The sequence below is a fragment of the Drosophila subpulchrella genome, unplaced genomic scaffold (genome assembly GCF_014743375.2).
Source record: "Drosophila subpulchrella strain 33 F10 #4 breed RU33 unplaced genomic scaffold, RU_Dsub_v1.1 Primary Assembly Seq52, whole genome shotgun sequence".
NCBI classification, from domain to species: domain Eukaryota; kingdom Metazoa; phylum Arthropoda; class Insecta; order Diptera; family Drosophilidae; genus Drosophila; species Drosophila subpulchrella.
Window position 1 is genome coordinate 1,125,535 of NW_023665689.1, and position 26,683 is coordinate 1,152,217.

The 26,683-nt window shown below is 34.9% G+C and overlaps 1 protein-coding gene across 3 annotated transcripts in view; it reads right to left on the reverse strand.

Annotated features, from left to right (window-relative positions):
- LOC119562488 (double-strand-break repair protein rad21 homolog) overlaps window positions 1-24,455 on the reverse strand; it is a 38,565-nt gene extending 14,110 nt beyond the window's left edge. Inside the window, exons 1-3 of one of the 3 annotated variants that reach the window (XM_037875692.1) lie at window positions 24,102-24,453; window positions 23,755-24,045; window positions 17,809-17,932 (exon numbers count right to left, since the gene is read on the reverse strand). In XM_037875692.1, the coding sequence (XP_037731620.1) occupies window positions 17,809-17,932; window positions 23,755-24,045; window positions 24,102-24,359 (673 nt within the window). In that variant the 5' untranslated portion in view covers window positions 24,360-24,453. Of the gene's footprint in view, window positions 1-17,808; window positions 17,933-23,754; window positions 24,046-24,101 lie in introns of all 3 variants that reach the window. The other 2 variants (XM_037875693.1, XM_037875694.1) reach the window with 2 other exon arrangements.
- Between the last annotated feature and the right edge of the window lie 2,228 nt (window positions 24,456-26,683).

The following is a 26,683-nucleotide window of genomic DNA, read 5'->3' on the forward strand; positions in this document are numbered from 1 at the left end:
ATTATCGATGATTCGTAGTATCTGTATCTGACTGTTACCAGGAAGAAATTTTGGTCACATTCAATAAAAGTGTGCCAATTCATTCATAAGGAAAAATCCAAGCCCTCCTTGGACTCGACTGTTGTGCAATTTCCAGAAGGAGGACTTATGCTTTTTTCTAGTTCACCTAAAGATGCTCAAAATCAGCTTTCTTTCGGATCCTACTTCTTTTCGCCGCGGTGTACAGCCCTATTCGCAAAATCAACATCCGTATACTGTACGCAGCAGAACGTCCTATTTCCAATGATTAATATAAATCTAAGACTGTAAACGATTCGCTAACAGCACCGTGAGATCTGCGCATCCCAAACAGCACCATGTTAATATTAACATTATCAACATTATTAACATTATTAACATTATCAACATTATCAACATTATCAACATTATCAACATTATCAACATTATCAACATTATCAACATTATCAACATTATCAACATTATCAACATTATCAACATTATCAACATTATCAACATTATCAACATTATCAACATTATCAACATTATCAACATTATCAACATTATCAACATTATCAACATTATCAACATTATCAACATTATCAACATTATAAACATTATCAACATTATCAACATTATCAACATTATCAACATTATCAACATTATCAACATTATCAACATTATCAACATTATCAACATTATCAACATTATCAACATTATCAACATTATCAACATTATCAACATTATCAACATTATCAACATTATTAACATCAACATTATTAACATTATTTACATTATTAACATTAACATTATTAACATTATTAACATTATTAACATTATTAACATTATTAACATTATTAACATTATTAACATTATTAACATTATTAACATTATTAACATTATTAACATTATTAACATTATTTACATTATTAACATTATTAACATTATTAACATTATTAACATTATTAACATTATTAACATTAACATTATTAACATTATTAACATTATTAACATTATTAACATTATTAACATTATTAACATTATTAACATTATTAACATTATTATCATTATTAACAATATTAACATTATTAACGTTATTAACATTATCAACATTATCAACATTTTCAACATTATCAACATTATCAACATTATCAACATTATCAACATTATCAACATTATCAACATTATCAACATTATCAACATCATCAACAATATCAACATTATTAACATCAACATTATTAACATTATTTACATTACTAACATTATTAACATTATTAACATTAACATTATTAACATTATTAACATTATTAACATTATTAACATTATTAACATTATTAACATTATTAACATTATTAACATTATTAACATTATTAACATTATTAACATTATTAACATTATTAACATTATTAACATTATTAACATTATTTACATTATTAACATTATTAACATTATTAACATTATTAACATTATTAACATTAACATTATTAACATTATTAACATTATTAACATTATTAACATTATTAACATTATTAACATTATTAACATTATTAACATTATTATCATTATTAACAATATTAACATTATTAACGTTATTAACATTATCAACATTATCAACATTTTCAACATTATCAACATTATCAACATTATCAACATTATCAACATTATCAACATTATCAACATCATCAACAATATCAACATTATTAACATCAACATTATTAACATTATTTACATTACTAACATTAACATTATTAACATTATTAACATTATTAACATTAACATTATTAACATTATTAACATTATTAACATTATTAACATTATTAACATTATTAACATTATTAACATTATTAACATTATTAACATTATTAACATTATTAACATTATTAACATTATTAACATTATTAACATTATTAACATTATTAACATTATTAACATTATTAACATTGACATTATTAACATTATTAACATTATTAACATTATTATCATTATTAACAATATTAACATTATCAACATTATCAACATTATCAACATTATCAACATTATCAACATTATCAACATCATCAACAATATCAACATTATTAACATCAACATTATTAACATTATTTACATTACTAACATTATTAACATTATTAACATTATTAACATTATTAACATTATTAACATTATTAACATTATTAACATTATTAACATTATTAACATTATTAACATTATTAACATTATTAACATTATTAACATTATTAACATTATTAACATTATTAACATTATTAACATTATTAACATTATTAACATTATTAACATTATTAACATTATTAACATTATTAACATTATTAACATTATTAACATTATTAACATTATTAACATTATTAACATTATTAACATTATTAACATTATTAACATTATTAACATTATTAACATTATTAACATTATTAACATTATTAACATTATTAACATTATTAACATTATTAACATTATTAACATTATTAACATTATTAACATTATTAACATTATTAACATTATTAACATTATTAACATTATTAACATTATTAACATTATTAACATTATTAACATTATTAACATTATTAACATTATTAACATTATTAACATTATTAACATTATTAACATTATTAACATTATTAACATTATTAACATTATTAACATTATTAACATTATTAACATTATTAACATTATTAACATTATTAACATTATTAACATTATTAACATTATTAACATTATTAACATTATTAACATTATTAACATTATTAACATTATTAACATTATTAACATTATTAACATTATTAACATTATTAACATTATTAACATTATTAACATTATTAACATTATTAACATTATTAACATTATTAACATTATTAACATTATTAACATTATTAACATTATTAACATTATTAACATTATTAACATTATTAACATTATTAACATTATTAACATTATTAACATTATTAACATTATTAACATTATTAACATTATTAACATTATTAACATTATTAACATTATTAACATTATTAACATTATTAACATTATTAACATTATTAACATTATTAACATTATTAACATTATTAACATTATTAACATTATTAACATTATTAACATTATTAACATTATTAACATTATTAACATTATTAACATTATTAACATTATTAACATTATTAACATTATTAACATTATTAACATTATTAACATTATTAACATTATTAACATTACTAACATTATTAACATTATTAACATTATTAAAATTATTAATATTAACAAAAAAATAAGTTAAAAAGTTATTATTGAAAAAATTTACTTATAGATTTCAGGTATTCCCAATACGTTTTTATACCCTTGCAGAGGGTATACATATATACTTCATTCAGAAGTTTGCAACGCAGTGAAGGAGACGTTTCCGACCCCATAAAGTATATATATTCTTGATCAGCATGACTAGACGAGTCGACCTAGCCATGTCCGTCTGTCCGTCCGTTTCTACGCAAACTGGTCTCTCAGTTTTAAAGCTACCGGGCTGAAACTTTCCCAAAAGTCTTATATCTTTTGCAGGTAGTAATAAGTCGGAACCAGCCGGATCGGACATCTATATCTTATAGCTGCCATAGGAATAATCAGAAAAAAAACTTTAAAAAATTATCTTTGGTGTTTTTTAACATATAACCTCCTACGCTTGGAAATAACATTTTTTAATGAGTTTTGAGTTTCGAATTAAATTTTATAAAAATCGGAAGACTATATCATATAGCTGCCATAGGAACGATCGGAAAATTGGTAGGAAAATAATATGAAACAAATTATAGCTTCGGTGTTTTTAACATATAACCTCCTACGCTTGGAAATAACATTTTTTAATTAGTTCTGAATTTTGAATTTAATTTTATCAAAATCGGACGACTATATCATATAGCTGCCATAGGAACGATCGGAAAATTGGTAGGAAAATAATATGAAACAAGGAAGAACGCTATAGTCGAGTGCCTCGACTATCAGATACCCGTTACTCAGCTTAAGGGACCAAAGGGAAATGGAGATAAGCAAGCAGCAAAGCGAGATTGAAATGCGCCACCTACCGGCGGTAGACAGATTTAAGCGTTATGGGCGTTAGGGTGGCCGTAGCAAATATTTTTTTGGGTCAATCGATAGTTATTGACGAGACCAATACAGTTCAGTTAAAATTTTGTATCTAGCATGAAAATTGTGGGCGCCACAGGCTTGGGCGGTTTGTGGGCGTTAGAGTGGGCGTGGCATATTCGCGTAACAAACTTGCGCTGCGCACAAGGCTACGGAATCCAAATCTGAGATCCTAATTCTCTATCTTTGATAGTTTCCGAGATATCCACGTTCATATTTTCGATTTTTTGAAGTTTGTGGGCGGTTTGTGGGCGTAATAATATTCCCAATAGTATAAGATAATATGTCAAAAAATTTGTTTCATATTATTTTCCCAGCAATTTTCCTATCGTTCCTATGGCAGCTATATGATATAGTCGTCCGATTTCGATAAAACTTAATTCGAAACTCAAAACTAATTAAAAAATGTTATTTCCAAGCTTAAGAGGTTGTATGTTAAAAAAACACCAAAGATATAATTATACCCGTTACTCGTAGAGTAAAAGGGTATACTATATTCAACGGAAAGTATGTAACAGGCAGATGGAAGAGTTTTCGACCCCATAAAGTATATATATTCTTGATCAGGATCACTAGCCGAGTCGATCTAGCCATGTCCGTCTGTCCGTCTGACCGTCTGTCCGTATGAACGCTGAGATCTCGGAAACTATAAGAGCTACAATACTGGGATAAGGCAAGCAGATTCCTGAGATTCCTGCGCAGCGCAAGTTTGTTTCAGCAGAGTGCTACGCCCACTCTAACGCCCACAAGCCGCCCAAAACTGTGGCTCCTACAGTTTTGATGCTAGAATACAAATTTTAACTGAAATGTATTGTTCTAATCAATACCTATCGATTGACCCAAAAAAAAGTTTGCCACGCCCACTTTAACTCCCACAAACCGCCCACAAACTTCAAAAAATCGTAAATATGAACGTGGATATCTCGGAAACTATAAAAGATAGAGAATTGGGATCTCAGATTTAGATTCCGTAGCCTTGTACGCAGCGCAAGTTTGTTAAGCGAATATGCCACGCCCACTCTAACGCCCACAAACCGCCTAAACCTGTGGCGCCCACAATTTGCAAGCTATATACGAAATTTTAGCTGAAATGTATTGGTCTCGTCAATACCTATCGATTGATCCAAAAAACAATTTGCCACGCCCACTCTAACGCCCATAACGCTTAGATCTGTCTACCGCCGGTAGGTGGCGCATTTCAATCTCGCTTTGCTGCTTGCATATCTCCATTTCCCTTTGGTCCCTTTAGCTGAGTAACGGGTATCTGATAGTCGAGGTACTCGACTATAGCGTTCTTCCTTGTTTTTTAATTTTTTTTTCCGAATGTTAATATGGGAGCTATAAGATATAGATGTCCGATCCGGCTGGTTCCGACTTATATACTACCTGCAAAAGATATAAGACTTTTGGGAAAGTTTCAGCCCGATAGCTTTTAAACTGAGAGACTAGTTTGCGTAGAAACGGACGGACAGACGGACATGGCTAGATCGACTCGTCTAGTAATGCTGATCAAGAATATATATACTTTATGGGGTCGGAAACGTCTTCTTCACTGCGTTGCAAACTTCTGACTGAAGTCAACATACCCTCTGCAAGGGTATAAAAATAATTTAGGTCTTGCCCCCACAAAAAAAAAGTTTTAATTTGAATATATTCGCCAGTTTATCACCTACAATCGGTTTTTTATAAGTTGGAGCCATTTTTCGTTTTTAAGATATTGAATTATTTCTAACAAAACCTCTGATTTCTACTACGAACGCACGATGCAGCAAATAGTGCAACATCCGCCAAGCCGAGCCAACTACGCAAACTGTTAACCTAATCCAAATTCACTGACCTACTTTAGATTACAACATGTATCTATTCTATTAAGATCTAATCTATTTAAGAATAAAACAGCTATAAACCCAACTAATAACTCCGCGGTTCTACTACTTACCTCCAGGAATAGGGCTCTCAATACTGCACTATCTCAACTAGCAGCTAAACTCTGTTAGATCAACCTATCCTGCGATAAGCGCCCACTTCCCTCTTGTACCTCGACGTCACCTAGAAGTGTTTATTTTGGTTAGACACAAACACTCCCTATTTTTTGGTATATTGCTTATGTACCATTTAGCTTACATTTGTCTTAAAGCTTTAAATTTTTTTTTAATTATTTACAAACATTTAAATAATTCATTATTTGCCAAATTGGAGATGCATACCTTTCAGAAAAATTCAAGGCGCGTGCAGCGTTAGTTGTTCTTGAACTAGGAAAAGTATCCGTTTTGAATCTACATTACTTTAAAACATGATCATTTGATCAATTGAATTTAGACAATTTCAATTAATGCTTCGCTGTTAGAATTTCCAACGACATTTAGCACTTGTCTGTAGCTTTAGACGTTTAGAAACTACAGGCGTTTTCTGGCTATTTTTTAAAAAGCTATTATCGCTAAACTAGCTGGTTTTACCAAGTGTTAGAACTAAAGTTTCTGACATTAAGCTATTTAACATCATATACAATTTGCAGAACAACGTTTTCGGACAAACTGACAAACAAAATGGAATTTTTATTTTTAAAAGTCCCCCAAAGTAAAAAGATATTTTTTTTATAACCGTTACTCGTAGAGTAAAAGGGTATACTAGAATCGTCGGAAAGTATGTAACAGGTAGAAGGAAGCGTTTCCGACCCCATGAAGTATATATATTCTATGTTTGTTACGCGAATATTCCACGCCCACTCTAACGCCCACAAGCCACCCAAGCCTGTGGCGCCCACAATTTTCATGCTAGATACAAAATTTAAACTGAAATGTATTGGTCTCGTCAAAAAAAACTTTGCCACGCTCACTCTAACGCCTACATCGCTTAAATCTGCCTACCGCCAGTAGGTGGCGCATTTCAATCTCGCTTTGCTGCTTGCATATCTCCATTTTCATTTTGTCCCTTTAGCTGAGTAACGGGTATCTGATTGTCGAGGTACTCGACTATAGCGTTCTTCCTTGTTCGAAATAAATTTTAACGACACATAGCACAAGTCTGTACCATTAGCTACGGGCTTGCACAATTGAGCTATGTATAGCTGTTTTACCCCAGCGTTAGTTGTTCTGAACTGGTAAATGTGAACATTTTTGTTGATTAATAAGTTTTAAACGTGACTTTTTACAAATGTGTTGCACGTCAACAGTTGAGGAATCTCAAGAGTTATATAGTTTATAACGAGGAAAAACGCTATATTCGAGTACCTCGATAACCGTTACTCAGCTAAAGGGACCAAAGGGAAATGGAAATATGCAAGCAGCAAAGCGAGGATGTAATACTCCAACTACTCGCAATCCCAATAAATGGGATTGAGTACCTCGACTATCAGATACCCGTTACTCAGCTAATGGGACTAAAGGGAAATGGATATATGCAAGCGGCAAAGCGAGATTAAAATGCGACACATACCCGTGATCTCTATATATGGTTATGTGGGCGGTAGACAGATTTAAGCGTTATGGGCGTTAGAGTGGACGTGGCAAACTTTTTTTTGGGTTAATCGATAGGTATTGGCGAGACTAAAACATTTTAGTTAAAATTTTTGTGGGCGCCACAGGTTTGGGCGGTTTGTTGGCGTGGCATATTCGCTTAGCAAACTTCTTCAAATTCTCTATCTTTGATAGTTTCCGAGATATCCGCGTTCATACTTACGATTTTTTGAAGTTTGTGGGCAGTTTGTGGGCGTTTAAGTGGGCGTGGCCAACTAATTTTTGGTCAATCGAAAGCTATTGATGAGAACAATACATTTCAGTTAAAATTTTTACTCTAGCATCAAAACTGTAGGAGCCACTTTCGCTGCGTAAGAAGTTCAGGAATCTGAATGCCAAATCTCAATAGCCTAGCTCTTATAGTTTCCGAGATCTCAGCGTTCATCCGGACGGACGGACAGACGGGCATGGCTAGATCGACTCGGCTAGTGACCCTGATCAAGAATATATATACTTTATGGGGTCGAAAACGCTTTCTTCTGCCTGTAATATACTTTCCGACGAATCTAGTATACCCTTTTACTCTACGAGTAACGGGCATAAAAATTACTAACTGAGTCGCCTAAACGCAAAAAAGCCAGCTTAGCGGCAGTTAATACGATCATGGTATGCACTCCAAATCCGAACTTGGTAGCTGCAGCAGTTTCTGTTGTTGACACAGGGGTAAGTGAACCAACTGCGCCTATGGATAAAGCTGATTCCGGTGGAGTCACTGTTTCTGGAAGTCTGGTGGTGAAAAAATCTTCAGTGCTGGCTACGGTGCCGACCGTACCTACACCCAAAAAAAAAATTTTCGAGTGTCAATTTGATAAGTGTGGTGAAAATTACACTACACCTAGGATCAAATTTTTGGGATCAATTTGTATGATAACATTTTTTTGATCCTAATTAGTGTCATTTTGAACAAATCCAGGGTCTCGTCGATATCAATAATTGTATTTCTATTTTCGAAATTCGAACTGCGCCTATCGTGCAAGCAAGCTTTGTTATCGATAAATCATTGTGTGCTCGACATTGCGTAAAAGACGACAAATATTTGAATCAGGTAATTCCTAATAATATAATATGTAATATGTAATGTAGTTTGCGGTTACATACATACATATTTACGCAGGAATGTGTATCTATTCGTTACAGCGATCTTCGAATTCGAATGTATATGTATGTAAGCATGTAAGCACTGACGGTGACATCGCTTGCAATTTTTGAATGCAATATTTTTTTTTTCATTTAAGTTCACTATGGAGGACAACGTTTCTATGCAGTTGGCCCGCCTATCCACGTATGTACACCTGGTCGAAGGCAGATTAAAAGATTAAAAATATTGGTATTTTTATACCCGTTACTCGTAGAGTAAAAGGGTATACTAGATTCGTCGGAAAGTATGTAACAGGCAGAAGGAAGCGTTTCCGACCCCATAAAGTATATATATTCTTGATCAGGATCACTAGCCGAGTCGATCTAGCCATGTCCGTCTGTCCGTCCGGATGAATGCTGAGATCTCGGAAACTATAAGAGCTAGGCTATTGAGATTAGGCGTGCAGATTCCTGAGCTTCTTACGCAGCGCAAGTTTGTTTCAGCAGAGTGCCACGCCCACAAACCGCTTAAGACTGTGGCTCCTACAGTTTTCATGCTAGAATAAAAATTTTAACTGAAATGCATTGTTCTCATCAATACCTATCGATTGACCCAAAAAAAATTTTGCCACGCCCACTTGAACGCCCACAAACTTCAAAAGATCGTAAATATGAACGCGGATATCTCGGAAAATATCAAAGATAGAGAAATGGGATTTAAGATTTAGATTCCGTAGGCTTGAGCGCAGCGCAAGTTTGTTACGCGAATATGCCACGCCCACTCTAACGCCCACAAACCGCCCAAGCCTGTGGCGCCCACAATTTTCATGCTAGATAAAAAATTTTAACTGAAATGTATTGGTCTTGTCAATACCTATCGATTGATCCAAAAAAATCTTTGCCACGCCCACTCTCTGTCTACCGCCGGTAGGTGGCGCATTTCAATCTCGCTTTGCTGCTTGCATATCTCCATTTTCCTTTGGTCCCCTTAGCTGAGTAACGGGTATCTGATAGCCGAGGTACTCGATTACAGCGTTCTTCCTTGTTTAAGGTATGAAATCAACAAGTTATTCGTGTCATATTGATATTAAAATCGTATCAAGTTAAATTGATATTTTCGAAAATATCAAAATGACACCAAAATTGTGTCAATTAGATGTTCTTCGTATCAGAGATTTTTTGACACTCAATAGTATCACATTGACACCTAAATAATGGCATATTGATGACGATTTTTTTTTGGGTGTATAGGTACAGAAGGTACCGTTTCTGGCTCTCAGCTTAGTGAGGTTCAGTCTGCTGCTGGGGGACGTAAGAAACTGTCAGTTGTTCCACATAGGAAGAAATTATTTGTTTCTAGATTCACCCCAGATACCACATCTGAGGATGTTTTTGAATTTATACGTGAAAAATTCCCATCCGAGAATATTTCAGTTGAACAATTCCGATTTTCATACGCTCGTAGTATATCGTCTTTTAAAATATTTGCTCCGCCTGATATGTTTAAGGTACTACTTTGTGAAAGCTTTTGGCTTAATGATGATTTGGTAATAAAAGAATTTTTTCCCAATAAACCGAGAACAAATAACAGGCCTTCCACTGCGCCAAAAAATAAAAAGTTTATTTATGGCTTATCAAAATGTTAGGGGATTAAATATGAAGCTACCCAAGCTTTATGCTGACTCGTCTGCATTTACTGCAGATATTTTGGCTTTTACGGAAACTTGGCTGAAACCAGAGATATCCGACTCTGAAGCTCTGTCAAACCACTTTAACGCCTATAGGACTGATCGCTCCTCACGTAGGGGAGGCGGTGTGCTGATTGCCGTTACCACTAGCCTAACATCCGAGAGAATTCACTCTGATATCCCTAACGAAATTGAATTTGTTAGTGTGAAAGTTTCCTTCCAATCCTTATCTATTTTTGTTACATGTTCCTAAATTCCACCTAGCTCTGATTTAATTATTTATGAGCACCATCTGTCTGCGAGAAAATCTGCTCTATCCCTTCTTTCTAACAAAGGCCTTTTGATTGTTTTGGGTGACTTTAATCTCCTGATATTTCTTGGTCTCCTCCTACTGACTCACTTGTCGCTATACCCTTATCCGCCCATGATTTTGTAGATGGCCTTTTAGAATTATCATTACAGCATGTAAGCTTTATACGGAATTCATTAAATAGGCAATTAGATCTTGTGTTTGTTTCAGACCCGTCTGAAGTCACGGTATCTAGAATTGACGCTCTTGTTGTACCTGAAGACCGATTTCATCCAACAATGGATGATATGGATGGAAGGACTCTTTTATCATTCCACTTCACAAAAAGGGTGCGAAGGCGGATGCCCAGAATTAAAGAGGTATTTCTAAATTGTCGGCAATTTCTAAAGCATTTGAACGTACTATCACTTCTCATTTGCAACATTTATGTTCCTCGCTAATATCACCGTGTCAGCATGGTTTTGCTAAGCGAAGATCGACCACCACCAACCTTCTTGTCATCTATTGTAATAAATGGATTTAAGAAAAAAAATGCAGACTGACGTTATATATACATTTTTTAGGCCTTTAGGCCTTTGACTCTGTCAACCACTCTCTTCTCTTATTCAAATTAAATGAGCTTGGGTTTCCATGTAATCTATTAACTTGGATTTCAAGTTATTTGAATGGTAGGACTCAGAGGGTTATATTCAAGAACGCTGTTTCAAAATTGATCTACGTGACATCTGGAGTGCCTCAGGGTAGTCATTTGGGTCCTTTGCTGTTTACTTTGTTTATTAACGATCTTCCCTCTACCATAAAACATTCTCGTGTACTAATGTATGCTGATGATGTTAAGCTTTGTTTATCATATAACGATATAGCGTCGGGTTTCAACTTACAGTCAGTTATTGATTGTTTTCAGGGGTGGTGTGAGTATAACCTTTTAAATTTGAACTGCCTTAAATGCAACGTTATGACTTTTTATAGGGGTACTCCTACTTTCGTTAGTTACTCTCTTCAAAATACGTCACTCGACCGTATATATTCCGTTAATGACTTAGGCGTTCTTCTGGACCCAAAACTTAAATTTGACTGCCACATAATGTCCACTGTCAACAAGGCCATGAGTGTTCTTGGGTTTATAAAGCGTTGGTCAAAAGAATTTGATGACCCTTATACAACCAAATTATTATTTACCTCCCCTGTCCGTCCTATTTTGGAATATTGTTCTTCGGTTTAGAGTCCACAATATCAAGTGCATATTGACCGTATTGAGTCGGTACAAAAAAAAATTTCTTCTTGTTGCCCTTCGTAGTTTGAACTGGGATCAAAACGTAAGGCTTCCTTCCTATCAGAGTAGATTACTATTGCTTAATTTACCTACACTTGCAAATCGTAGAACAATGCTTGGTACTATTGTTATGCAAAATCTTATAAGAGGTGATATTGATTCTGTAGAACTTGTAAACCGCCTAACTCTTAATGTTCCTGTTAGACTAACACGAAATTATTATCCCCTAAATTTGCCACGATGTACATCAAATTTTTGTCTGCACGAGCCCTTTCGCGTTCTATGTAATAATTATAACAACCTTTACCATTTAATGTGCACTTCAACTTCTATCCCGGTATTAAAAACTAATATTTTAGCTCATTTGCTTAATTCTTAGTTGCTTCTTTTATTTTCATTTGTGTCCCGTCTCTATTTGTTTTTTGTATCTTCCTCGCGAACTCGCATTTTTTGCCCAAATTGATAAAAGGGCCGCGCGCGTAACAAGCACGTGCTTGGGCCACTTGTTTGTACTGCTCGTAGTGCATCAACGTCCATCATATAACATTCAATGGCTTGGATAATAATCAACTCACTAGCTGACCGCGATTTCATCTGTCACCGTGACCAACCTACATTTTTTGATATCTTTAATGTTAACAAAGTTATAGTTTTCTTAGTGAATGGCCTATTTATAGTATAAAATATACGGGGACTGCCAAATCGGCTTGACAAACAATGAATTGCAACAATACGCGACCCCAAAATGATGAGTCATATAGGGAGACCGTATACTAAGAGAAGGGAAATACCACATTACATTTTTCAAGTATCTAGCATTTTCTAGAACTCTTTTTTTTATATTTTTTCATTGTTTACTGCAGCCTGTCGAAAGAAGTTTTAAATAAAAGCTTGTCTTAATAAAGTTTTTTTTCCAACTTGAGAAGCTGAAGTGTATTTTCAAGAACCGAGCATTTTTTAAAAGTTAAGACCTTAGTATAAGGTTCAGGAAATACCACATTTACAGCACCATGAAAATCGTACCTGTTACGTGTTCGCACACTTAGTAGCTTGAACTTTAAAGGCACTTTGCTGCCTTTATAAATGTTTTATAAAATTCAACAAAATTATTTTGGATAATGACAATATTTAACAATCAAATTACTTATGTTTCAATAAATTATCTCTTAAAACTAAATTTTTAAAATTAAAAAACCAAAAAATAGGCAGAATTTCTGCACCAAAATCTTGACACACTTGTGTTTTAAATAACTATTTCGTTAAAACTTACCCGATTTGGTTGCTTTTTTTTTTGTCAAATTCGCTTTGTCTCTATATCTTAAGTGGTATAATGCTATACTAGTAGAATAAAATCGATTTAGTACCTCACTTTTTTACTTTCAGGATCAGGTTCAGTTGTATACTAACATTTGTGAATGGGAGCCCTGAAGCCGATATTATCGTTGGGAGCGTTTTATGGTGTTCTAAAGGACTATAACCATGCAAAAATGCGTGGCTCATAGTACGATACAATGCTTTGAGCGGCCAGGGAGGCGGAAGGATCACATAATAGGATAATGACAACCCTCAGATCTACTCAGCACTGATCTAAGTTTAGGATAAAAAGGTCTTTGGCAAGGATATTTACCCAGTAGCCTTCCGAAAGGCCATGTCAAGTGCTAAGTACAAGTTATTTGCAATTAGTATAAAACAATGGATTTGTTAGTTTAAATTACCGAACCCTTTAGCCACTTGAAATTATTATTATGTCTCATGATAAGATAAAAAGGACCTAGAAGCCATTTTGGATACTTAGATACCGTTTTTCGATCCATAAATGGTTATATTCTTGACCTTTATAATCAGTTTTGTTGGAGTCCTTTAGAACACCATAAAAGGCTCTAAACGATAAAATCGACTTCAGGGCACCCATTCACAAATGTTAGTATACAACTGACCCTGATCCTGAAAGTAAAATATTATTTTTCGCAGAGATAAAAGTATTTATTTTTTTTTATATATAACCACATGGTGTAATTTAAGCTACTAAATCGATTTTATGCTACTAATTTAGCATTATACCAGTTAAGATATAGAGACAAAGCGGATTTGGCTAAAAAAAAAAGCAACCAAATCGGTTAGGTTTTAACAAAATAGTTATTAAAAACGCAAGTGGGCCAAGACTTTTGTGCAGCTTAATCTTCTTATTTTTTGGTTTTCTAATTTTAGAAATTAGGTTTAAGAGATCATTTATTGAAACAAAATGAATTTGATTCTTAAATATTTCCCTTATCCGAAATAATTTTGTTAAATTTTATAACACATTAAAAAAGGTAGAAAAGCGCACTTAAAGTTCAAGATGCTAAGTGTGCCAACACATAAGTTTGTCACTGTATGTGAAAGGTAGAAGAAAGCGTTTGCATACCCATAAAGTATATATATTCTTCACCATAAGAACGCTGTGATCTCGGAAACTGTGAAAGCTAAAATATTGAGATTAGGCACGCAGATTCTAGAGATTCCGGCGCAGCGCAAGTATGTTTCAGCAAAGTGCCCCCCGCTTTAACGCCTTGGAACCTCCAAATAAGTCGCTTTGCTGCTTGTATATCTCCATCTCCCTTGTGCGCTCTTTAGCTAATTAACGGGTATGTGATAGTCGATACACTCGAATATATCGTTCTTCTTGTTGTTTGTTTTTAAATCAACACTTAACGGAAATAATGTACAAAAAAAAAATGCTTATATTTTTTATAATTTTTTGAAGGTGACAATGTCGGGAAAAAATTTGAATGAAAAAAAGAAAAATATGGCTCAAATTCATGTTTCTAAACATTTTCAAAAAATCATAAAAAATATAAGCAAAATGATTTTTGAAAAAATCTTTTTGCAGCTACTATTATTTTTGTTTGAAGAAACTTTTAGCATCAAAAAATTTCAGTTTTCAAGTCGATGAAAAATTTTAATAAGTAGATTTAAAAGTAGATTTACACAAATTCGTCCTTTTCAATAAATACTGAATGGGTTAAGAAATGTATTGTATCAATCAAACGGCATTTAAATTTAAATTACCTTTCCATTGATGCCAAAGGCTGACAAGAAAGTAAGTTCAATTTATGATAATATTTAACTTTTGTTTTGTCAAAGTACTTATGCCGACCAGTGTATATACCTTGTATGGTCGGAAAGGGAAATGTATAGGTAGGAATTACGTCTTAAGGAAATGTAAATCTTGAACTGTGGTTTACATCTCTTAGGCAGAACACATTAAAACTAATATTTCAGAATTTCGAATAAAATTTAAATCAAATCGGACGACTTCATCATATAGCTTCCATTGGAGCGTTATGAAAATTAATGTCAAAATAATACATAGACCGTTATATTTCGTTTTCAGTAAATATACACGGTAGTAAATTGAAATAGAACATTATCTTAAACTTTTTATAATTAGTTTTTAGTTTTCTAAAATGACGCAAACAGATCGGCCCCTATACTTTGTCTATACCCCATACTTGCAACTTAAATTAAAGTTAAATCAATCCTTATAGAGATAGATGTTTTTCGAGCGTTTTGTGCTTTCACTAAGAAGCATATTCTACATATATTTTATTATACTCTACTCTTTTAACTTCAAAGGTTTACATTATCTATAAGACATGCCTATATATACGATTTTTTTTCATTTTCTCTCTGGGCATTAGAGTACAAAATCTTGTTATCAGTATTTTTGTTGTCATTTGTTATCCGCCTGGGTTACATTTATGTAGCACATTTGCTTTGTTTAATTGAATGTCTTTTTAAATTTTTCCGATAAATAAATGAGTTTAATTAAAAGTCAAGCATTTCCAGTGTTGTAATGGATTGATTTTTTACGCCAATTCCTTTCTTCAAGCAGTCAATTTAGAGATACACTAAAACATATAACAGCAATTAATACATAATAACATTGATTTAACATTAGTGCTGCGGAACTAATGAATGTACTACAAATGCAGTTTGTCAAAAATTCAAAGTTTTAAAAATAGTAAAAATTTTTAAATATTTCGTCTTGGCTGAACAGGTTGTTTTTGGATTTGGAAAAATAAAAACAATTTAGTAGTCAATTTTAAAACTTAAACTCTTACAAAAAATTTCAAGCTGATCGGAGCAGAATTTTTTAAATTATGAAAATTCTAATAAGAACTGAAACCATTTTCGTTGAATTCGGTTAGAATTTAAACCCATTTACAAAAGAATATCACGCGGAATCAGCTTAAAGCGGTTCTGCAGCTTCACCGATATTTTAAGACGTAACGTTCAGCTAAAACAAATGGCGCAAAGAAAATGATTCACTATTTAATCGCATTTTAACACCACTTTTTCTAAGAGTATCTTATTTTCAGTGTTCTTGCTATTATAAGTTATATCTAAGAAATACCCTTCTAATAGCGAATGTTGTGTTTTGTTAGTATACGGTCATACTTAACGGCTAGCATGTGCTAGAGCGAGATTGCAACATGGTGAGGCCATGAGGTCACAATGGACAAAGAGAACAAAAAATTGGGGGACTTGGTAAAGGATGTTGAATTTCAATGCGGTTATTTGCGGATGTGCCTTAGGACGAAGAGTATACTTTGAACAGAGAAATGGAAAATGAAAAAATTTATGAAAAAAAACAGTAGAATTTTGGGCACTTTGGGTCGCCTATTGCTCCAATTCATAGAGGACACGCGGCTTCGATCTATTTCAGAATTTCGGTTTGTAAGCACGTAATCGTAGAATAAGAGGGTATACTGGATTCGCCGGAAAGTATGTAACAGGCAGAAGGAATCAATTCCCACTGTATATATTCATGATCCGGATCACAAGCCGAGCCGATCTAGCCATGTCCGCCTGTCCGTATGAAACTAAAAAAGCTACAATATTGGAATAAGGCATGCAGATTCTATAGCGCAATGAAAACGATAGATGACGCCCAACAATCTTGAAAAAAAATCGCTTTGCTGCTTGCATATCTCCATCTCCCATGCGCACCCGCACTCGACTACTGCGTTCTTTCTTGTTTTTTTCGATTTTTATCTCAAGCCGCTTTTGCTGTAGGTCCTTATTTTAAGTATTCATAGATTTATTTTGTTATATTAAATAAAATACTTCTCATTTTGTTTTAGACATGTGAAAAATGCACGGAATTACTATGCGTATCTATAATTTTCAAGTATAATGCATTTGTATCATGTGTGTTATTTTCCGAACCCTGTTTCTTTGTCAATTTTTTTTTTTTTTACGAATAATAACAATTAATACAAAGCTAAAAATGTGAACACATTTGTTAGAAACACCCTTGTTGTCATTTATCTAGAACAGAATGTCGAAGTATTAGGAACATCATCTTAGATAGTTCATAATGTCCAAGAAGGTGCCTTCCTTAAAACTATCACAAAATCTGTAAAATAGGCTTTGGGATAAAAAAACTTGCGCTGAATCAGAATTCTCTTATAGTTTTTAAGGTCGTAGCGTTTATATAGACGGACGGACATTACTCGCAGAGTAAAAGGTATAAAAACAAGCAACTTAAAAACAAAAGTTATATCTTCTTTTAATGGACATTCCGTATACCAAAACTGGGTTTTTGTCATCAATATATTTTTTATCGAAATTTCATCAACTTTGATTTTGAAAAGAGAAAATGAAAGAGAGCGTCGGCTCGGCGGAAGTCGAAGTCGGTGCATTGATGACACGTTGATATTATTTATATATTGGTAAGATGTGGCACTACGGGGAATCGATTGCCTGAACACGGAAAACCAAATCGAACGAAACGAATCCAAAGTAGCCGGTTTTATTAATTTTACTTACGCCCAAAAGAATCTCCAAATCCATCACCATCTAATCGAGCTCCAGATATATCAGCATGGTCGTCGGTTGAGCGTGGCTCCAGTGACACAATATTTTCCAACACGTCACTGTCAAAGAGCTTGTCCTATAATCAAGTTGTACAGTTAAATTTATGTTTTTAAAACGAAGAAAACTTTAAAAAATATATAACCATCAAATATGCTTGAAACTATTGTTAGGTAACTTGCATTTTGCTCGATACCAGCAAGTTATCGCTAAAAGCGATAACTTTATGAGGTATGTGACATCAAAGCTACATTGCCGTTTTGACCTCAACATTGGTATTCTATGACTAGCCACATTAGTGGGCTTGAGAACGTCTTATCTAGAAATCATAAAAAATATGTAGAAAACAGAAAAAAACAAACCGAAAACAGTTTTCATAAAAAAAAAAACAAAGAAAGAATATCAATAGTAATTCGGTTTTGGGTTGCAGTTTTGCTTTTTTTAAGTTTAGTGACATACTCGAAATAAATTCTTTTTGCGAGGATCATGAAAATTCAAAATCAAAGGTGCTTTTATATTCTCTTTTTAACAACTAATTGTTGAAATCTTTTTGTAAAGTGCGCATTGAGTGCCTTATCTTTCAGATACCCGTTACTCTGTTTCAAATTTCTGTTAAAATACACACCACCAATGCCAGTGCCATTGCACCTGGCGGACGGTACTACTGGCCTTGGCAAAGCCAAGGTACGAGTCTCAGCATTTATATAGGTATTGATCAATAAACCCCATTTCAATTTACACTGAAACAAAATCATCACAAATGAGTGCCCCACACGGACTTTAGCGTTATGGTCATTTGGGGATGTGGCACTTCCCTAAAAAAAGAAACGTGCACTGCTTAAGAAACTTTTGAACTTGATCGCTTAGTCCCAACATTTTAGTTTTTTTCATTTTCCGATATCTTAGAGGATCTCTTTATAGGATCGTAAACGCTTCCTTTTACCTGTTACATACATACCGACGAATACAAACTACCCTTTTACACTACGAGTAACGGGTATAATAAATGGGTAATGAATAGTTTTGAATGTTAAAATACCGAAATATCGCAATGTGACTCTGTATATAAAAGTCTTATCACTAGTTTTGCTTATGTCTCACTGACTCTTTTGTGAATTTTCCCCAGCGAATGGACGCTTACAAATAAAACTTTACTTTCAACCCTTTTCCTGCGTTTGTTTGCCACAATATTTGGAACACAATTTACATCATTGAAAATATCGCAAAAAAATGACCATTTATGGATCAAGATTTGTTAAAACTTTCTATTTTGTATAAAGTACGTCAGTACACAACTAGACAAAATAACAAGTACATACATAGGTATCGTTATATTTTGTTGAGACAGCTCAATAAAATAATATAATATAATATAAAAATAATAACAAAATAATATAAGGCAGGCTGCCACTTTTTTTATTGGACAAGTTTATTGTGTTGTAAAATATTAAAATAAACAAAAACAAGAAAGAACGCTATAGTCGAGTACACCGACTATCAGATACCCGTTACTCGGCTAAAGGGACCAAAGGGAGAACGAGATATGCAAGCAGCAAAGCGAGATTTAAATGCGCCACCTACCCGCGATCTCAATATATGGTTATGCGGGCTGTAGACAGATTTAAGCGTTATTGGGCGTGGTAAACTTTTTTGGGACAAACTTGGGCTGCGTACAAGGCTACGGAATCTAAATCCGAAATCCCATTTCTCTATCTTTGATAGTTTCCGACATGTATGTTCGCGTTCATATTTACGATTTTTTTTTGGGACAATCGAAAGGTATTGATGAGAACAATACAATGCAGCTAACATTTTTTTTCTAGCATTAAAACTGTAAAAGCCACAGTTTTGTTCGGTTTGTGGGCGTTAGAGTGGGCGTGGCACCCTGCTGAAACAAACTTGCGCTGCGCAAGAAGCTCCCGAATCTACATGCCAAAACTCAACTTTCTAGCTTTTGTAGTTTCCGAGATCTCAGCGTTTATACGGACGGATCAAGAATATATATATATGGGGTCGGAAACGATTCTTACTACCTGTTACATACTTCCCGACGAATCTAGTATACCGTTTTACTCTGTAAGATACTGCTCTTAATAAATATAATCTATTTGGGTGAAATGTAGTAAAGCTCATACAAAATGAATAAAATAGCTTTTATACTAAAGATACCTTTAGAGTCTTTAGGGTTCAAAAAATATAGAATTTTAAAATTGTTTGTTTTATTGTTGATAGTTGATGAAACGACCAAAAAAACAAGGGAGAACGCTATAGTCGAGTACCTCGACTATCAGATACCCGTTACTCAGCTTAAGGGACCAAAGGGAAATGGAGATATGCAAGCAGCAAAGCGAGATTTAAATGCGCCACCTACCGGCGGAAGACAGATTTAAGCGTTGTGGGCGTTAGGGTAGGCGTGAAAAATGCATTATTCAATAAAATAAGTTAGCCGCGCACTTTGCTCTCTCTGAGCGCCGGCAGTGCTTTTTTCTTTGCCGCTAAGTTCGGCCGGCAACTATTTACATACACACACATACACGCGTAAAAACATTTCGCATTGTCTGGCTCTGACGTCATAGCTTTTTTTCTTGGGAGGTTTGTGGGCGTTAGAGTGGGCGGAGCAAAATTTTTTTTGGGTTAATCGATAGGTATTGACAAGACTAATACATTTCAGTTAAAATTTTCTATCTAGCATGAAAACTGTAGGAGCCACAGTTTAGGGCGGTTTGTGGGCGTTAGAGTGGGCGTGGCAGTCTACTGAAACAAACTTGCGCTGCGTAAGAAGCTCAGGAATCTGCACGCCAAATCTCAATAGCCTAGCTCTCATAGTTTCCGAGATCTCAGCGTTCATCCGGACAGACAGACGGACATGGCTAGATCGACTCGGCTAGTGATCCTGATCAAGAATATATATACTTTATGGGGTCGGAAACGCTTCCTTCTGCCTGCTACATACTTTCCGACGAATCTAGTATACCCTTTTACTCTACGAGGAACGGGTATTATAATGTATAGTTTTTACTTTTTAAATTTGGAAGACATTGCATTGGAACAGCTACTGCTAATAGTTAATTTACGATTTTACATAATTAAAATACAATACGAAATTACACACATCCTCTAAATTTAACTATTTTAATTAAATTAACTTAAAATGTTTTCAGCTAACTCGAGGTCAGTCGACGGCTTAGATTTGAAAATATAAAGCTGATACTTAATGTCAACACACAATAAACAGTAGCTTTGATAGCTCCAATGTGAAACATGCAAGTAGACTAGGGTGGACTTTTTAACGGTCTGTATTAAATAAATAATTGCGAAAAAAGTTTAGGCGGCGCGCAATGGTCTCCCAGCTGCAGTAAAAATTACTCAAAAAATGAAAATATTTCTTCCGTTCCTTAATTGGTCAACTTACGGGCTCTGTTAAAACAAGGGTTATAAAAGGTAGCTCAATTTATGAGTTAAATCTGTCCATCGTATCCTAGTTAGTTGAGCTTCTGTCTCCGAACCAAAATCACTGTGTTTGCTTCCCGAGCAATCTGTTCTTCAAGGAGTCTTAAATGCATTTTGTGTGACTTACATTGTAAAAGCGACTGTATTTTATAATTTTGAAGATTAAGACAGTCTTAGTATGAGCCCATTCTCATAAAAAATCTATTAATTGTTGGTTTTTTTTAGTACCTGGCTTTAAATTACGTCGATTTAGTGAACGACTTTAGAGCTGCCATTGCGCACCGTATAAAGCCATTTTTTTTTCAATTTTTTTTTGTTTTATGCATTAAGGACACCAAAAGAAAATTTATAACGGGGTGAGACATTTTTTGAGTTTAATATAAGAAATGTCCGCCTTACGTGCACAGAAGCTTCTTTGCTTTGCAGGGCACCACCTAGAGGCGATTACAATCTCGATAGCTATTGACGAAACCAAAACATTTCCTTTAACATTTTTATTCGCGCATCAAAGCTGTGTTTTGGACTGTTTGTGGGGGCTAGTTTGCTGAATCAAATATAAGCACATATTTCTTTGAATAATAGCAAAGAATAATCGATGTTAACAGTTTTATTTACTTTGCATTTAACGTTTTACACTTTTCAGAATAATAGTTCGATTTTAACAACTTTCAGCGTGTGTGTGAGCGTTACGTGATGGATTCATCTAGTGATCCTGGTCAGGAATCACTGGGGACGGCAGTCCACGTAGTGACGAAGCGCACCAGGACGGTGGGCGAAGGCGACTACTAGAAATGAAAATCTACAGTAATCGTCTGATGGTTACGAGTGATACATCAATCGAAAGTTATTGCAAAAATTAAAAGGATTGCATACCATGACTTTAAAAAAATCAATTAGTTTGGAAGAAAAAGTGGTGAAAATGTAAAAGTGAACAATTGATCTGATGGGGCCGGTGGGGATAAATACCCCCCGCTATTAACCCAGTTGTATTCTCACTTTAGATACGCGTCGAATAAAACCTCAACTGTCAAAATCGGATGCTCCGTTCAAAAGTAATATGCAAAACAAGATGTTGGGGCACTTCTCAAAATGAAACAAGGAAGAACGCTATTGTCGAGTACCTCGACTATCAGATACCCGTAACTCAGCTAAAGGGACAAAAGGGAAATGGAGACATGCAAGCAGCAAAGCGAGATTGAAATGCTCCACCTACCCGCGATCTTAATATAGGGTTATGTGGGCGGTAGACAGACTTAGGCGTTATGGGCGTGGCAAACTTTTTTTTTGGGGTCAATCGATAGGTATTAACGAGACTAATACATTTCAGTTACATTTTTTATCTAACATGAAAATTGTGGGCGCCACAGGATTAGGCGGCTTGTGGGTGCTAGAGTGGGCGTGGCAAATTTTTTTTTGGATCAATCGATAGGTACTGACGAGACCAATACATTTCAGTTAAAAATTTTTTTTTCAGCATGAAAATTGTGGGCGCCACAGGTTTGGGCGGTTTGTGGGCGTGGCATATTCGCGTAACAAACTTTCGCTGCACTCAAGGCTACGGAATCTAAATCTGAAATCCCAATTCTCTATCTTTGATCGTTTCCGAGATATCCTCGTTCATATTTACGATTTTCTGAAGTTTGTGGGCGGTTTGTGAGCGTTGAAGTGGGCCTGGCAAACTTTTTTTTAGGTCAATCGATAGGTATTGATAAGAATAATACATTTCAGTTTAAATTTTTATTTTAGCATCCAAACTGTATGAGCCACTGTCTTAAGCGGTTTGTGGGCTTTAGAGTGGGCGTGGCACGCTGCTGAAACAAACTTGCGCTGCTTAAGAATAGCCTAGCTCTTATAGTTTCCGAGATCTTATCCGGACGGACAGACAGACGGACAGTCGGACATTGCTAGATCGACTCGGCTAGTGATCAAGAATATATATACTTTATGGGGTCGGAAACGCTTCCTTCTGCCTGTTACATACTTTCCGACGAATCTAGTAAACCCTTTTACTGTGGTTTCCGAGATCTCAGCGTTCATACGGACAGACAGACATGGCTAGGGGTCGGAAACGCTTCCTTCCGCCTGTTACATACTTTCCGACGAATCTAGTATACCCTTTTACTCTACGAGTAAACACCTCTTAACGAGGTAAAAAAAAAATAGTGACGACCGCACCTTTAACATACTAAAGTTCTGATATCATAATTTGTGACTGAAAATAATTTTTTCATAATGTCTCCACTCAGGCTAACCATAAAAAGTATAGTAAGACTTTAGAAGAGATTCGTTTCGAAATACTGCATATGACCAAAAATGCATTAGTTTCTTGCTTCTAAGGGCAAATACATATTATAGAGGTTGGAATTTTTACATATGTCTCACGATCAGATACCAAAGGGATTTCTGTGGCACACCAAATATCAGACTTTATAAATGCTACGCTATACATACATTGATATTTGAAGTTATAGATCCCCGCATAATTTCTGGTGTTTCCGCTTCGAAACCTATGTCTCCAAAGCCATCATCTTGTAGAGAGATCGTTAAGCTGCCGTAATCTTCTCTCATTGTTATCTCGTCAGCTCTGGACTGGTTAATTGAAAATTGAGCTTCAATATCAATATCGTTCAATTCGGGTAACGCCGTATCAAAGTCATGAAAAACTTCGGGTAGTGTTATTGCATTAACATTCGCTTCTCTGTGACCTTCTGGTAAGTCGACCATGCCTGGTCGAAAAGCCATCTACAAATAGGAGTATTACAAATAGGGTCACCGATGATTGAGTAAATAAAGTTTACCTTAATCTTAACAAATGCTTCATTGCAATCAGCTAATAAATACTTAGCTTTTCTTGAATAAATGCGCACAACTCCCAGCAACAAATGACCAGACGTTCTTAGCGCCAATTTTACTTTGGGCTGCAAAATGCCTTCCACTGATTTTTCAATATTCGTTTCAAATACATGGGCTTTTGTAATCTTTTTGTCCCAATGAGCTGCTAACCAGATCCTGGCCAAAGGACCCTTCTTGGCCAAAATAATGTGTTCATAGAACATTTTAATATATGTAATTTCGAATCTTATTTAAAATGTCTTCGGCTTCATCTCCCAAAAATATTTATTTATACATCAATATCGATAACAAAGGAATAATTTTTAGTGCTAAGATAGTAATATGAGCTAAATAAGATTATGTACTGCGTGTACTCAACGGCTTTTTGTGCTTAAACACGTATACCCCCTCATTGACATTTTAATAGCCTCTTCACACAGAGTATATTCGTATTAAGCACTCGGGATTTTTGACAAACGTGAAACTTCAACTTCTAGATAGCACATTCCAAGTGGAGGATAAGATTTGATGTGAAGAGCAGTATCTCATCACAACCTAATCGAAAGGCGTTTCCTAATCGGTAAAAATGTCGTCAAATGTGATTTTCCTGCTCTTATTATTATAAAATACCATACAGCTGGGAAATTCAGCTGAGCTAAGGAAATACCAGAAAAAATGTAAACATTCGATGTGTTCGTGCAGAAGCGGTGTTGAAAGGCAAAACCTAAAACGTCCGCAGGTGGTCAAAGTAGATGAAAAAGGACGTCTAATAAAAGCCTTATCCAAGTTACCCATTATTGGGACTTGACCCACAAGAAGCAATACCACAACAGGCAAATCGGTAGAACAATGAAAGTGCTGGCGATAATCCAATCGATAACCCTATTGGGAAGGAGCGTGTCGAGTGTGACTTCGCTCCCTACATGGACATGCTGCCGGACGGATCCACGCAAAGAAACTAAGTTCTGTCCAAAAGAATTTGGTTACGTTGTACTCATAGCACTCCTTTTAGCAGAACTACCAGTAATACGATCTCCGACGAGCTCCCCATTGTACAATTGCAGGACGCCACCTCCACCAGCCTCCTCCCTAAAAGAGAGGAGAAAAAAAGGCCGTCCGTTAAGGGATAGGTGGAGGAATCATTACCAGCCATTGCCAGCATGCTGGGCGACTTCCTACAGCATCAGCGGAGCAACCCCGTTCCCACTCACTGAAGGCCCATGTTGGCATTCTGCGAATCACAGCTGAACTGCAGATGGCGAAGCATCCGCGACATGTATATTTATATTTTTGTGCAGCAGCAACAACAAATCAAACCCAGCTGCTTAACAGCAGGACCATGTTACACGCATTGCCGGTGAACTTGGAAAACGTCGGTCACACTACAAGAATAAGATTTTTCGACTTATAAGTCTTTTATACCCCCTCCCATGGAGTTCAATCGTTCGAAACGGTTGAGATTTTTGAGAATCTCCGATTCCCACAGACCACATCCACCATCTACCATCCGAAACCAGCTGTGGCTAATCGAAACATAAGCAAACATTGTTGAAGTGTATTCTGCGAGACCAGAGAACAATTTACCCACTATTTTGGCTGTTGCAAAACATCAAAATCTAAAGTTGCATCAGCTTTTATTGGCAGCCAATTAAGAGGAGTGGAATGACGACGAATTGGAGCTGTACGAAACCATTTTTTCTGCAAATGTGCAAATGCCACGAAGTGTGTGGATGCTGTCTATCTGCAGATTTTAGCCAGCCTGCAGATAAAAAATAAGAGCAGATATTGCCCTATATTGCCTAAATGGTAACAAATAAAGATAATTGAATATATAAAAATGTTTGTTTTTTGTTTCATTCATTCACATATCATTTTGCTTCTAAATTAACTTATTTATTCCATTTTACCTAATTATTCCTCTACAGCCAACAAATCCGATTGGAGTTCAGCTCGGTTTTCGTCTGCTCTCGCTGCTCCTCCAGCCTTTCCAGAGCTAGCTTTCACAAGCTCGGCCTTGAGGTAGGAGGCGAAGTGCTGCCTGAACGTTGACTTCCGCTGCAGGAGGCGAAGTGCTGCCTGAACGTTGACTTCCGCTGCAGATAGAGGCTTCCCTGTCATCGGGGTCCACATCTAAGACCTCCACAAAGTATTTCCTAGTATCTGCAATAAATACATTATATTAGTTAATTATAAGCCACAAATATAAGTTTGGGGATATACTCTCGTTCTCCAAGGTGTTCTGCTCCATGCTGTGGGTGCAGTATTCGCCTAGGAAAGAGTGGAGCAACTCGTCATGCTGCCACACGGAAGGAGCCCCACCCCGTGGTCACATTTGATTTTTTTTCCTGCCTGCAAAGAATGGTATCGTGGAGTGGACTTATAATATGTGTTAGTTTCCTGTTCAGGATTTCGATTTTCTCCAGACATCTATTTAGGACATATCCAAATCAGCTTATGTTACGGTATGGGCCATTTCACATTTCGTGCTCACATTTTTTCGTGCTCCCCGCTACTGCACGATGTTCCCATGTCAAATGTAGATGGTGAA